This window comes from Vigna umbellata, unplaced genomic scaffold (assembly GCF_029865625.1).
Source record: "Vigna umbellata cultivar VRB3 unplaced genomic scaffold, Vumbellata_1.0 scaffold_447, whole genome shotgun sequence".
NCBI classification, from domain to species: Eukaryota; Viridiplantae; Streptophyta; class Magnoliopsida; order Fabales; family Fabaceae; genus Vigna; species Vigna umbellata.
The window spans coordinates 32,444-48,399 of NW_028274434.1; the positions used below are offsets into that span (position 1 = coordinate 32,444).

The 15,956-nt window shown below is 33.8% G+C and overlaps 2 protein-coding genes across 2 annotated transcripts; one reads left to right on the top strand and one right to left on the bottom strand.

Moving 5' to 3' along the window:
• The first annotated feature begins 6,117 nt into the window (after positions 1-6,117).
• On the top strand, positions 6,118-8,406 carry LOC124829829 (UDP-glycosyltransferase 74G1-like). The gene is made up of 2 exons (XM_088102685.1): positions 6,118-7,035; positions 7,428-8,406. The coding sequence occupies exons 1-2, from the start codon at positions 6,388-6,390 to the stop codon at positions 8,160-8,162; spliced, it is 1,383 nt and encodes a 460-aa protein (XP_087958811.1). The 5' UTR covers positions 6,118-6,387; the 3' UTR covers positions 8,163-8,406.
• Positions 8,407-8,707: 301 nt separating this feature from the next.
• LOC148190658 (laccase-14-like) lies at positions 8,708-11,220 on the bottom strand (the record flags this gene model as incomplete). Its single annotated transcript, XM_088102689.1, has 5 exons — positions 8,708-9,000; positions 9,104-9,456; positions 9,575-10,172; positions 10,739-10,864; positions 10,959-11,220. Coding segments are annotated over 5 exons (1,473 nt in total), but the record flags the coding sequence as incomplete, so codon positions are not given.
• Positions 11,221-15,956: the final 4,736 nt, after the last annotated feature.

Genomic DNA, 15,956 nt, shown 5'->3' on the forward strand with positions numbered 1-15,956 from the left:
CTTTTGAAATACTCTACTCTTTTGTAATTCAAGTTTTAATTTCCTAGCTCTTTTGGAAGGATAAATGTAATCCTATTGCCCTAATCACTTGTCCTAACTACTTTATCGTATTATACTTGATGACGTCTTATATTATATAATTCCTATATAATTGGGATGTTACAAACTATGTGTTTTGTTACCACTCGATGTCACAACCCTCAAGATTAATAAATCTTATAATAATTTCTTAATAAGTACCAATTATCTTTTGTTCTGAGGATTAATTATTTGTTAACACATTTTCTTTTTTGAGATTAGTCTTCTAATTAAAGACTCGTGGGTTTCTTAGTTAAATAGTACCAAACAAAAGTCTACTATAATATAATTTTATAGTACAAAGATATTTTTTCAGTTTTTTTTATCGATTTAGGCAGATTTGGAGTATAAGTTAGGAAAATTCACAAATTTGAAAAAATTATGATATAGTGTTTGTATTATATTATACTTCATATTAACATCTCGACAATTTGGCAAAAGTTTTATACAACTTGACCAAGATCTGAAACAACATGATAGAGATCTAAAACAGTTTGAACGTTAGCTTGTTTCAGTTCAGAGTCAACCTGACAACCCATTTCAACCTGTTTTTATGTAAAAAAAACATAATTTATTTCCATGTGATAGTAGAATTTTGATGACAGAAAAAAGGGTAGGATAGCCTGGTAGCTAGACAACGGGTCAGGCTAGGTTTTAAAGGTCTTGGGCGAGCTTTTGAATAATGTTAATGGAAAACTTTTCGCAACTCTTCTGATATAGCACATTATCGAGCTTTTGAAGTTTTATTTTAATTGCTTAAATGCTCTATTTGATAAATATGTATAAATGTTTTTACGTGCTACGTCTAATCTCCTTTACAGAGGGTTCCATTATAATCTTCACACAATTAAAAATGAGTATTAACACCACTCTAAGTACTCAGGAACCCCTACCGAGATTTCATTTGAGTATTCGCATCACTCTTGGTACTCAACAACCCCACTGAGATTTCCTTTGAGTATTGACACCACTCCTGATACCCAACAACCTTAGCCAAGATTTCCTTTGAGTATTCGCACCACTCCACGTACTTAGCAACCTTGCCAAGATTCTTCAACTCAAACAAAGCTCAATTGTAAGTATTTTAATTCTCTTCAGAATTGCAATCAACGATTGCTTGCAAGATGTTCAGACTATATCTCTCGTAGAGAGGATTTAATTACAATACAAAGTAGTCTAAACAGTCACAATTGTTTCTTTCTTTTCTCTTACAACAGTAGACAATATGACCATGAAGTGTGAGAGTATTTCTTTTTTTTGTTTATTTTCTCTTCTTTTTTCTTCAGCTCAGATGTATTCTTTTTTTTGAGCTCTTTCTGTTTAGCTTCTCAAGATGGATATAATGTTGTGAGCTTCTCTTTTAACTATCCTTTTAAGTTATCCTCTTGCTTTTCCTTTTGATAGATCTTCTATTTAAAGGCTTCATGGATATTTGTCCGTTAAATTGAGTTTGTAGCCTCGATACTCGTGTTTTCTCTTTCTTCTTCGTACAACAGTCGTTGAGTAAGTCAACTTGTCAGAGCATACATGCTTTTCAGAACTTTGCTTGAAGTAGGCTATACAATCTTTTTAGGTACGACTTAAAGTGAAAAACATTATGTGAATATCTGACATCCACTTTTTGATATTTGATTTGTAGCTCTGTGGATGCGTATAAAATAACTTATCTGCAAGAATAGAGTAAATTGTACATGCAAGATATATGTCTTTTGTTATCACTTTTGTTGTTTTCAAACGTTGAGCATTTAATGTCATTTAATGCTTGCTCAGAACAACAAAGTGTTTCTTGATTTTCCACCGTTAGGTAGCATTTTGCAATTAAGCTCTTTTCTCTAAAGATACCAAGCATAGTATTGATACTTCATCGTTAGACAAGGTACTAGTTAAGCTCATGGTATCGTTTAGTCAAGTAAATGCTTCTTTTGGTTTTGTCTCTTTCTAGACAGGTTGCGTTTAGTTTGTTTAAGCTTTCTTTTATGTTTTGATTTTTGTGTATTTTAATATGTTTTGTTAGAGATATAGCTGTCAAAACGGGTAATCTGGCTCAACCCGGTCCGGCTCACCACGGGTTGGTCACTTAGTGAGCCAACCCAACCCGACTTACTTATTAGCGAGCTGAAAAAATTCGGACCTGGCTCGACCCATCACAGGTTGATGGGTTAAACGGATTGGCTCACTGTCTCATTTAATTATAAGTCTTTTTTAAAATAAACAAATTACAATTTTTTTAATTCAAATCTAAATAAATGTCACCCTAAAATGATGTTAAACTCCAAAGACAATTCAAAATAAATGAAAAGAAGTATCATATCATCCAAGCGTAATCCAAAAACATGTACAAAAGGCGAACAAATAAGTTTTTAATATTGATAATTTTTGTATCACTTGTCCATTTATAATATTAGAGTCTTGAATAAATAAATCTATAATATTTCTCTCTCTTGAAACATCTTCTTTATCACCATCTAAAATATAATAAAAAGAATCTAACCAATAATATTGAAACAAAAAATAATAAATAATTAAATTAAATTAGGTGGGTTGGTAAGCCAACCCGGCTCACCACGGGTTCAACCCGGTGAGCCGGGTTCTAAGTGAGTCGGGTTCTAAGTGAGTCGGGTTGAAAACTAGCCCACATAAAAAAATTAAATTTTTTTCAAACCCAACCCAACTCAAACCCGTGGTAAGCCAAGTTGGCTCGCAGGTTACAACCCATTTTGACAACACTAGTTAGAGACATTGTCTCAACCTATTTTTGTTTTCGAGAGCTACGCTGAATACCTTTTTAAGATATAATAAGTATTAAATATTTAACTTTTAACTCTCTTTTTTCGTTATCAATCATTAACTTTTATGAAATATATATATATATATATATATATATATATATATATATATATATATATATATATATATATATATATATATATATATATATATATATATATATATATATATATATATATATATATATATATATATATATATATATGGGGTTTGCTAACGCGCGTACGCTTGTTTTTCAGTTGGTACATTTTAGCAATGTGTACCGGGTTTTAGTAGACAAAAATACCCTTATATATCATGGATTCTAAGTTTTAAGGTTAAGGGTATTTTAATAATTTTCATTCTCAAAACTAAAAAAAAAGAAACCCTCAAATCCTTACTCACCTGTCTCATTCCTCAACACCCTTTCTCTTTCATCTCTCTCACTCCAACCTTTTCTCTGTCATCCCTACTATATAGCTCCAATTCAAAAAATCAGAAACACTTGCCGTTAAACAATCTTACAAAAAATGATTTTATAATGAGTTTTCATTTTATAATTTTTGTCTTATCTAATTTTATCCAATTTTCACAAGTATAAAGGAATTGGTAATTGACCTGGAAAAAATCAAAAATACTCGTTGTTAAACAATTTCTTACAAAAAATGATTTTATAATGAGTTTTCATTTTTAATTTTTGTCTTATCTAATTTTATCTAATTTTCACAAGCATAATGATATCAAAGGAATTGGTAATTGGCGTGGAAAAAATTAGAAACACTCGTTGTTAAACAATTTCTTACAAAAAATGATTTTATAATGAGTTTTCATTTTATAATTTTTGTTCTATATAATTTTATCTAATTTTCAGAAGCATAATGACATCCGAAGGAATTGATAATTGGCCTGGAGGATTTTTTTAGAGATGATGATATGTAGATGATGAAATTAGAGAGGTTAGTGAAGATGGTGAAATTGAAGAGGTTAGTGAAGATGGTGAAATTGAAGAGATCTTGTGAATATGTCAATGACTCAACTCTTTACAAAGGCAAATTGTTTAATGACAAGTGTTTCTGATTTTTTCAATTGGGGCTACAGTTTCTGATTTTTTCAATTGGGGATACAGTAGGAATAAAGCAAAAGAGTTGAGAGGAATGAGAGAGGTGAATAAGGGTTTGGGGGTTTCTTTTTTTTTTTTTAATTTTGAGAATGAAAATTATTAAAATACCCTTAACCTTAAAACTTAGAATCCTTGATATACAAGGGTATTTTTGTCTACTAAAACCTGGTACACATTGCTAAAATATACCAAATGAAAAACAGACGTACGTTAGCAAACCCATATATATATATATATATATATATATATATATATATATATATATATATATATATATATATATATATAATGTCCTTGCTCTTTGTTGATTTTGCTAAGTCTTATGATAAAATGTATAATTTCATCAATGTTATAAATTTATTTCATTTGAAGTGAAGACATGACTACTTGTATACATACCACTATAATAAATTATGTTTGAAAATAATTAATTAAATATGTGTAAGGTATTAAATTCACTAAAGATAGTTATTATTTTACTAAAAATAATTCATTATCTTAAAGAATAATATATTTTTCCAGTCAAAATAATCGATTATATCTAAAACAATCCATTATCTACACAACTTTAACTCACAGATAAGTTTCAGAAGCCCAAAATAATTAATTACCTGCAAAAATAATTAATTATTTTGCAGTAATATTTTTATAAAATGATTTATAAAGCATATCTTATCATAACATCCAACATTTCGTACCATAATAACATTATCCAAATTTCAACTACAAATATACACGATTTCATATTACAACTAATTAGCACGTGATATAATGAAGCTCACCTACCTAAAAGAACAGAGAAACTCCTCCACACGTTTTCTTACCCAAGATGGTTTGAAAAATTAAACAATTGGTTGCACAAAATTGTTCCTTCTCAGCCACTCACTGTTTGATTCTACATACGACTTCAGATAACAAACTTTTCATCTATAATAATGAGCAACAACTAGGCATAAGGTTCCTAAATAACCGGAGAAAAGGATCTAATTAAAATTGGTTAAATTAAATTTAGACCAAAAGAATATATTATATATACTAAAAGAGGTAAATCTAAGGTAATTTAGTCAAGAAATTGGTCTAATTGAGCTGCACATAATCTAAGTGTAATTTTATGTAATATAAATGATACGTGAACAACTTTTTTTTTAATAACAGACACATGTTACCGCTTTATTGGTTTATTTGAATTTATTTTTAAAAAGTTATTTGAAACGGACGAATCACAAATTAACATATGTTGTAAAAAAAGTTATCAAAAATATAAATTTCACACTAGCATGGTGTGTGGGTAAAATAATTATCACAAATAAAATATAATAAGATTATGCGCACTACACAGATAAAAACACTACACAATAATCACAAAAATAATATAGACTATCACTAACATAAGAATTAATATTTATTTAATTATTAAGTTAAGTTGTCTACGAAATTACATATTTAATCAATAATAAAAGTTTAACCTCAGTATCACTATATGAACTCATTTTTTATTGATATACATGATTAAGTTATTCATGTTTGATTTTATTTAAAAGGTAGACAATTAATTTGGTTCAAGCTATCAGTTTAATCTTTGGAAGAAAAATATATTTAAATTTATCTCTGATTGTTGAAAAGTTATGCAATTACGTCGTATTATTAAGTTTTGTGAAATTATTTCATTATTAAAATAATATTCTTAAAGACTAATTTCACAATTAGGGATTATTTTGGTTTTAAGCTATATTAAAGACTTATTTTGATTTTTTTTTTATATATTCAAACTCCAACCTTAATACGAAGAACAAAAAAAATCTCATGAAATAGCATTATGGTTAGTTGTGGTCAAAAGAAATAGCCTTTAAAGAAGTAAATTAGAATTTGAATTCTATGTTATTCTTTTGTCTTATGCTAATATTATTTCTTTCCATCTTTGAATATATTTTTCAGATCTTACGTAAGAAAGTTTCTTTTTTCTGATTTTCATTTTAGTTATAGGCTAAGTGATTGAAATTAACGTCTATATTCGTGAGTTGTGTTCCACAAGGATTTCGTTTTTATTCAGCAGTGTCCTACACGTATTATTCTCTGCATCTACTTTTTTAAATATCCACTTTTTATTTTATCTGGGGGAGGGAGTTGAATTCACAATTTTTTTTTAAATTTTTCTTTCAAACTAATTAAACTAATCTAACTAATCTTATAACGCTCCAATATCAGACAGTTGAAGATTGAATCTAGATTTTTCTCTTATTGTGCATTTGAATATTGTTCATTACATTGACCGAAACTAACCCTTTGCACTGAATTGTAATAACATTGATTGCAGCATTTTTTAAATCAGCTATTGTCTCTTTCTCACTGAATTTAAGTATTTGAAGCAGACAGCAATTGACACAACAGTGTGGTGAAGGAAAACACAAACCTCGGAGCAAGAAATGGAGGAGAGGATAAACTATGTGGCTCACTGTCTTGTTCTACCTTATCCTGCACAAGGACACATAAATCCTATGCTTGAGTTTTCAAAACGTTTGATTCAGAGAGGAGTGAAGGTCACACTGGTAACTGTTGTGTCCAACTGGAAGGTCGTTAGCAGAAAAAATTTCACTTCTATAGAAGTTGAGAGCATATCAGATGGCTACGATGAAGGAGGCCTTGCAGCAGCAGAGAGCCTTGAGGTTTATCTTGAAACCTTCTGCAGGGTTGGAGCACAAACTCTCGCTGAGCTTCTTCAGAAGCTTGCAGGATCAAGCCACCCTCCAGATTGTGTAATCTATGATGGTTTCATGCTTTGGGCTCTTGATGTTGCAAAGAAATTTGGGCTACTTGCTGCTGCTTTCTTCACTCAGAGTTGCACAACAAACACCATATACTTGCATACTTATAACAAGTTGCTGGAACTGCCTCTTACACAGACAGAGTATTTGTTGCCAGGGTTGCCAAAACTTGAAGCTGAGGACTTGCCATCATTCTTGAACAGATATGGAACCTATCCAGGTTATTTTTATGTTGTTGTGAACCAACTTTCCAATATTGACAAAGCAGATTGGGTTCTTGCAAACACATTTTATGATATGGAGCGAGAGGTAAGTGAGTTCACTAGCTGAAAATTCTGTTCATTTATTTGATCTGTTCTTGTTTGATGAAATGACTTATAGACAGTAGTAGTTATTTGGGTAAATGTTATTTAAGTTTCTTTAAGGTTTTTATCAAAGTTGGTTCTAGACTCTACTTTCAAAACAATGATTTTGGTCTCTATGTTCTTTATATTTGGTAGATTTTGTTTCTCTTCTTAAGATCTTTATGTTTTGGAAAGAGAGACAAACTCTACCAAGTGATGAGGGCCAAAATATTTACATTTGGAAGCATATGAAGTAAGGCTAATTTTTATCAAAATTGAGAGATCTAAAACACATTTTATCCTAGTTTTTTTGAGTTGGTTATTGATGATTAGATTTTGAAATGAAATTCATTGTAGGTTGTGGATTGGCTGTGCAAGATTTGGCCATTAAAGACAATAGGACCAACCTTGCCATCTATGTACTTGGACAAAAGACTCCAAGATGACGAGAATTATGGTATTGAAATGTATGTTCCAAAGTCAGAAGCTTGCATGAAATGGCTTGATGATAAACCAAAAGGGTCAGTTGTGTATGTTTCTTTTGGGAGCTTCGCAGGGCCGAATGTGGAGCAAGCTGAGGAACTAGCTTGTGGTTTAAGAGATAGTGGAAGTTATTTCATATGGGTGATTAGAGACTCTGATCAAGGACAGCTTCCAAAGGGATTTCTTGACACAGCAGAGAAAGGTTTAATAGTCAATTGGTGTCCCCAACTGCAAGTCTTGACACATGAGGCTTTGGGGTGTTTTATCACACACTGTGGTTGGAACTCCACATTGGAAGCTTTGAGCTTAGGAGTTCCAGTGATTGCAATGCCACTGTGGACTGATCAGATCACAAATGCAAAACTTATTAAAGATGTGTGGAAAATTGGAGTCAAAGCTGTTGCTGATGAGAAAGATATAGTTAGAAAAGAAACTATCACACATTGCATAAAAGAAATATTGGAGACTGAAAAAGGAAATGAAATAAAGAAAAATTCCATCAAGTGGAAGAATCTGGCCAAGAGTAGTGTTGATGAGGGAGGAAGTTCCGATAAAAATACTGCAGAATTTGTGAATGAATTGGTTCATCGCCGTGCTGCATTAAATTAATGGGAAAGGAAGTGCTCATAGAAGTTTTGTGCCACAGCCAAAGTATGCTATGCTGATTCTGCTTAGAATAATCAACTTGACAAGGTTGTAAATTTAAGTTTTGGTAAAAATTGTTAGCTTCTGCATTCTGAATTTGTATGTCTTTTAGAACATCCGTTATTTTAGCATGCAGTTCTTTGTCATTTGTGTAAGATGATTTGCTCCATCATGATAAGAATGTATTTGTCTCTTGTTGGACCAATAATTCAACAGTTTGCAACATGTCTACATAAAGCATCTCACATGTCATCAAAAGATGTCAATAAATCAATACCTCTAAGTTAAAGAAAGGTTCATTAAATGCACTGGACTGGGTATGTATTATTCCAATAGAGTACAAAATCACAATCTGGTAACTAGAGTTGACTTCACTTGACTGTGATGGTTTTATAAGGTTTTATATATGATGTGATACTAAGTAGATAAATTAAAAATAAAGAACAAACCATTAATTGGGTTAACAAAGTTTCCCAATTATAACTGTTCACAAGACATGCTAGCAAATGGAAAAGAGAAAAAACATCATTGACAGAAACATTTCTACAAAGTTTGACTTTACTTTAAATGAGCTTAAAGTTAAACATCATGGTATATATGTTTCTCTGGTCTGTAATCCACGCCATTCAATAAATTCATACGGTGATATGAGATTTACATCCTTTTCATTAAGAACAAGGTGGCATGTATTTAGGAGGTGGAACCATACTAGTTTGCATGGTACCTCCATCTCTTACTATGAGCACAGTATCCATACCCCAGCTAGTGTGCCTCTCAAGATGACAGTGCATGTACCAAACACCTGCAAAAGCAAATTAATTGAGTGTTATTTCATATATTGTTGTTTCAAACTAAATGCTAATTTCACTATCTGTGAGTATGTGTAGCATGCGAGAAAAAACTACCAGGATTATTAGCAACAAATCTCATTGCAAGCCAGCCATTCTTAGGAAGACCAATGGTATTAACTTCTGGTGGATCAATTAAATTGTAAGATTTTGGATCTGTCACGTTGTTGAAATTTCCTGTTCCCACACCCACAACAAAGAAGCTAAAACCATGAAGGTGCATGGCATGATTCTCTGCAGTGATAACACTGGTTCCCTGCCACACAAGTTCAACAACCTCATTATAGTCAAAAATTAGCACCCTTGTTCCTGTGCTTGGGATCGATGTATTGCTTCCTGTATCTCCTGTGAAGTTGTAAAAGAAAGGTGGTTGATCCGGAAAGTCTTCACTGAAAACTCCTGATATGTTCCTACCAATGCATACAATTTATAAATGTTACTTAGTTATAATATTAAAGAGCAATTCCTGGCTGAGTCTTAATATTTTACATAAAATAGGGGGATTGTAAATGAAATAAAAACATATACCAGTAGTATGCCTCTAGAATATCAATCTGTGGGATCTGAAAACTTATATTGTTTAAGCTTGAAGCTAATCTTTTTCCATTAGGTCCTAAACAACTTCCATTTGGGTTTTGACAAGGGAGTTCATTCATGGATACTGTCATATAAATTCTTCTTGTCACATTTATTGGCACATTAGCAGGGTGATCTTGGCTTGCCAAACCCCTCAAGCTCTTCGTAAAATTGAATACTGTTCCTGAATCATTCACTGCAGGAAGCACAGGCATGGGGATGGATGATGGTGATGGTTTAAAATTCTCACTGTACTCAAGAATAGCTGTTGTTGGGGAATTGTCATATATATCGACGCCATCATAGAAAGGACTAGCAGCAATGTAATAGAGACCCTTTGGCTGGTTTGCTGAGACCAACACATCCATTGTTTGTCCTGGGGTTATCATGATGAAACTGGTGTTTAAGGGCTTTGTGTAGGAACCATCAATGCCTACAAGTATAAGGCTATGATTAGCAACCCCAAAGAACATCTCTTCGTTCATTGCTGCATTTATTATTCGGAAAAGATATGTCTTTCCATGATCAACTAAAAAGCGACGAGTGTTCTCTGCAAAACAAAGCAATGTTGATGAACAAAGTGGTGAAACACGATACCAAAGACAAGAATTACTTGCAGTTTTACAATCTATAATACAGGTGCATCTCTAAGATATGTAGCACAGACACTCATACAAACACTGGACACTAACACGGATACAAACACTTCGACACTTATAGTTTCCAGGTAAGACATGGGGACACGAATCTATATGGGTATTCAAAAAATTTTTGTATCTATTCTTATTAACATGGTGTTAGTAACATGCCAAAATTTTTTCAGAGCACAAAAGTCTCATCCCACTACCTAGTTGAAGTTACATGAATCATGCAGTGGCATTAGACTTGGTTAAAAATCAAAATTTTGTCAGAGCACAGAAGTCTCATCCCTTTTAACAATACAATCTTATTCTTCTCAGTAATGTTTCCAACAAACCTTTTTTCCATGTGGGTTTGTGCATTCTCTATGTTTCAAGTCCAAAATGGGATTTTGTGTAAGGGATATTGAAATATCATTCATGTATCTACAGTTAATAGCTTAAGCTTTTAGGATAGATTTTCAAGACATTAATATACCTTTTGAGCAATTGTAGAAGTCACCAGGTTTGCCATTGATTGTGTAAGCATCTGATGCATTGGGCTCTGCACCAGTTGCCCTGGCCTCATTTACAATTTGCATCACATCTCCCTTGTACCACTCACCTGAAAGATCACCAACAAGCATAATCAAGAGGTTGTGTGTGTGTGCTTGAATAAATACAGGATTTGAATGGAATTTCCATGGACAGTTACCAACCAATGATAAGAATGTTTTGTCCACAAGGTTCAGGGAAAGGATATGTTCCATTTGCTGGTAAAATGACAATGGCACCATGGACAGTGGCACGTGTCCAACTACTGTGTGCATGCCACCAAAGAGTTCCTTCTTCCAATGTAAAGGCCACCTTCTGAGTGAAACTTGTTCCTGGTGGGATAGGGCACTGTGTTATGTTCTCAGGTCCATCTGACCAAGGATCCCTTGGTTCCCTCACACCATGCCTGTAAAAAAGGTTCCAACTTTTTCACCTTTTCCTACTTTTGGAGGCATGTAGTTATTAATCAAATTCAATTCACACACCTCAAGTTAAGCCATAGTATCTGTTTTGTTACTGATTAGTATATAAAAAATCAAAAGCATTTATTCTCTATATGAGGAAAGAAAAGAGAGGAACAATTTTTTTCTTGGTTTATGCTAAAGACTAATTCCTTCGCTGTAGAAATCATTTGGGTGTCCTTATAAATTATTTTCTATGCATATGATCAGGAATTGAATCCCTGAAAACATGGTCAAGGAGCTTAACTACATATCACTTGTGCTGAACATAATTTGGCTGTGTCAATGAAAATTTATGCTATAACTAATGCATGTGGTTGGGTTGTGCACAAACATGAACAGGAGGAAGCAAAATGATAAAAAGAGAGGCAAAATGGGAGATTTAACCAGTGAATAGTGACCCTGTTGGATTAATAGAAGAAAAAAGAGGCAACGAGAAAATGAAGAAGGAAGACAGTGGAGAGTTCCTTAATTCTGGAAAAGGATCTTTTATTCAATATATCTCAGATACATTTATAATGATAAAATTGAAAGCATCCACGTAGCAATAGCAGTTTTCAGAAACCACATAACAGTAGCAGTTTCCAGAAACGAGACTTGCTCCTAAAGTGTAGCAACTAATAAATTAAAATAAATGGAAATAAATTAAGGCAGTTATAAAAAACAAGTTTTAACACTCCTCCTTGTTTTTTGAACTGCAAATTCCAATCTTCTCTCTTAAGAATTCAAATTTGTTGATTGGAAGTGGCTTTGTAAACATGTCAGCCAATTGATCTTCAGATTTGCAGTAAACTAAGTTTACTTCTCCATTTTGCTGCATCTCCCTCAAAAAATAGAGCTTGATGTTGAAATGTTTAGTTTTTCCATGACACACGGGATTATTTGCAATTGCAATTGCTGCCTGATTGTCAATATAAACTTCAGTTTTATTCTTCTGCTGAATATGTAAATCACATAAAATCTTCTTCAGCCATAAAACTTGATTTACAGCTGCTGTTGCTGCTATGAATTCAGCCTCTGCAGTGGATTGTGCTACAATCTCTTGCTTCTTTGTACACCATGAGAAAAAACCTGAGCCTAGGCTAAAACAATATCCTGAAGTACTTTTCATATCATCAATGGATCCAGCCCAATCACTATCAGAAAATCCATACAGCATGAAATCTTTACACTTCTTAAATTTAACACCATAATCAACAGTGCCTTTTATATATCTCAGTATTCTTTTTGCTGCTCTTAAATGCATTTCACTAGCACAATGCATAAACCGAGATAAGAGACTTATAGCAAATAGAATGTCTGGCCTTGTTGCAGTGAGATACATTAGACATCCAATCAAGCTCCTAAAGTATCTTTCATCAACTTTATCAGTTCCATCTTCCTTTGTGAACTTTTCCCTTTGATTCATCGGTGTGCTAATTGCTTTGCACTCCTCCATTTGAAATTTCTTCAATATTTCTTTTGCATATTTTCTTTGGCAAATAAAGACTTCATCCTCACTTTGTTTGATCTCAAGTCCAAGAAAATAGGACATGAGACCAAGATCCGTCATTTCAAAGGCTTGCATCATTTCTTGCTTGAACTCCTCAACTAGCTTTGTGTCATCTCCTGTCACCAAAAGATCATCAACATAGAGAGAAACTATGAGAAGGTTATTTCCCTTATGTTTCACATAAAGAGTGGACTCAGATAAGCTTTTTTTGAAGCCTATGTTCAATAGGTGATCATTTATCCTACTGTACCAGGCCCTTGGTGCTTGTTTTAGGCCGTATAGGGCCTTTTTAAGTAGATAAACTTTATCTTCTTCACCATGCTTCACAAATCCTTCCGGTTGCTCCACATATATTTCTTCTTCTAGAACTCCATTTAAGAAGGCTGATTTGACATCTAATTGGAATATTTTCCAGCCCTTTTGCGCAGCTACAGTTAGCACCAATCTGATTGTATCTAATCTAGACACAGGAGCAAAAGTGTCAGAATAATCAACACCAAAAATTTGTGCATACCCTTTAACGACTAGTCTAGCCTTGTATTTGTTGATTGTGCAATCTGCATTAAGCTTTGTTCTGAAAACCCATTTGACTCCAATGACTTTTCTGTTTTTAGGCCTGTCAACTAGTTCCCACGTTTTGTTTTTCTGTATCATAGACATTTCCTCCTCCATTGCAATTTTCCATTTTGGGAGTTGTAGTGCTTCCTGACAACTAGCAGGTTCACAAATGGCTACATTACATCTTTGATAGATATCAGTCAATAGCCTTGTGCCCCTAATTGGAGGTTCATCTTCCAATTCATTCTGCAACAACTCTGTGGTTTGCTCTCCAGGATTATCATCTTGTATATTGTGAAAGGATTCAGTTGTGCTTTGTGAATTCTTCCATTCCCATTGCTGCCCTTCATTGAAATGCACATCTCTAGTGATAGTCATCTTTCCGGTTTGAGGATGATAAACTTTGTAGGCTTTCGAAATTGTACTGTATCCCACAAAGATGCCCGGAATTGCCTTTTTGTCAAGTTTATCACGCTTAACCTGAGGAACATGTGCAAAACAAACACAACCAAATACTTTAAGAAAGGTTAGAGAAGGCTTATATTCATACCAGGCTTCAAATGGAGTTTTGTCTTTCAAGGCTTTAGTTGGAAGCCGGTTTTGCAAGTAAACTGCTGTATTAGCAGCTTCTGCCCAAAATGTTTTAGGTAGCTCCTTCTCATGTAACATGCATCTAGCCATCTCCATTATCGATCTGTTTCTCCTTTCACTAACCCCATTTTGTTGAGGAGTGTAAGGAGTTGTTAATTGATGCTCAATCCCAGCTTCTTCACAGAATTGATTGAATTTGGTTGATGTATATTCCTTCCCATTGTCTGACCTTATAAATTGAATCTTGTAGCCACTTTGAGTTTCTACCATTTTCTTGAATTTCATAAATACTCCAGCCACTTCATGCTTGAATTTCAAGAAAAATATCCAACACATTCTTGTAAAATCATCTATGAACAGAACAAAGTAAAGACTACCTTGTAGTGATGGTGTTCTTTGGGGTCCTGCTACATCAGTGTGAATTAGTTGCAACTTTTGAGAGGCTCTCCAAGCTGATTTGGGAAATGTCTTCCTGTTTTGTTTACCAAATTGACAAGCATTACAATTTGGCAAATTATCAGAAAATATTGGTACACCTGTTGACATGCCATTCTTCTTTATTTTTAACATTCTTTCAAGGTGACAATGACCAAGTCTCTTATGCCAGAGTTCTGTAGGACTGAACTGAGTGTAATAGGCTGTCTGCTCCTCCTCTGTTGGATCAAATGAGAAGCTTTTACCTCTCATTTTAATTTTTAGAATTTCCCGGTCAGCAATGTCATAAATAAGGCAATGTTGATGTTCAAAGGACACTTTAAATCCCTTTTCCATCAACTGACCTACACTTAGCAAATTTTGATCAATGTCAGGTACATAAAGAACATTTGAGATTGTTATTGTACCTGTGCTCGTTGAAATTACTATGGTTCCTTTTCCTTTTGCAGAAATATAGCTACCATTTCCTATTCTGACTTTCGAGACTTTAGTGGGCTTCAAGTCCTTGAATAGAGTTTTGTCATATGTCATATGGTTGGTACACCCACTGTCAACCAGCCAGCATTCTGAGTTGCCCCTTGCTGAAAAACATGCTGCAGTAAAAATGTGATCTTCTTCGTCTTGCTCAACAACTTGGGCATTGGCTTCATGCTGTTGAAGTTTGCTTCTACAAATGACAGCTTCATGGCCAAGCTGATTGCATTTACTACACTTCGCGTCTGGTCTTTTCCAACATCTAAACGGTGGATGTCCCATTTTTCCGCAATGCTTACAAGGTGGATAATTTTTCTTTTTATCCTTGCCTTTGTTTGTAATATCTTCGCTGCTTGTTGGATGGAATTTCTTGAAGCTTTTCTTCTTACTGGTTGCAGCAACTTGATGCTTTACTGGTAAAGCATCTTCAACCACATGTTCTTGCCTCATAAGCCTCCGTTGTTCTTGGGCCTGCAAAGCATGTAACACTTCCGCCAAAGTAATCTTGGACAGATTCTTTGTGTTTTCCAATGAGGCAATAGACGCTTCGTACCTTTCTGGAACTGTCACAAGGATTTTCTCGATGATTCTGGAGTCTGCAAAGTCACTGCCTAACAACTTTATTTTGTTGGCAATGCCTAATAACGTGTTTGAGTACTCCTTGATTGTCTCTGACTCTTTCATCCTTTGCATCTCAAATTCCCTCCTTAGGTTCAACACTTGCATGCTTTTTATTCTGTCATCTCCTTCATATTCTTCCTTCAAAAAATCCCAAATTTTTTTTGGTGATTTAAGAGTCATGATTCTGGTGAAGATCAATTTTGTAACACCAGAAAACAAGGATGACTTTGTCTTTGCCTTCTTTGTTTTTTGTTCCTTGTGATTTTTGATTTGAGCCAAGGTAGGGTTCTCTGGCAGCGGTTGAACAGTGTAATCCTCTTCCACAGCTTCCCATAAATCCAGTCCCTCTAGATAGGACTGCATTTTTACAGCCCACATATCATAGTCTTCCCCATTAAAGATGGGAAGTGTTACTGGAAAGGAAGTTGACTCTCCTTCCATTCTACAGGTCCCTTAAGAAAAAGATGCTCTTGATACCAATTTGTTGGATTAATAGAAGAAAAAAGAGGCAACGAGAAAATGAAGAAGGA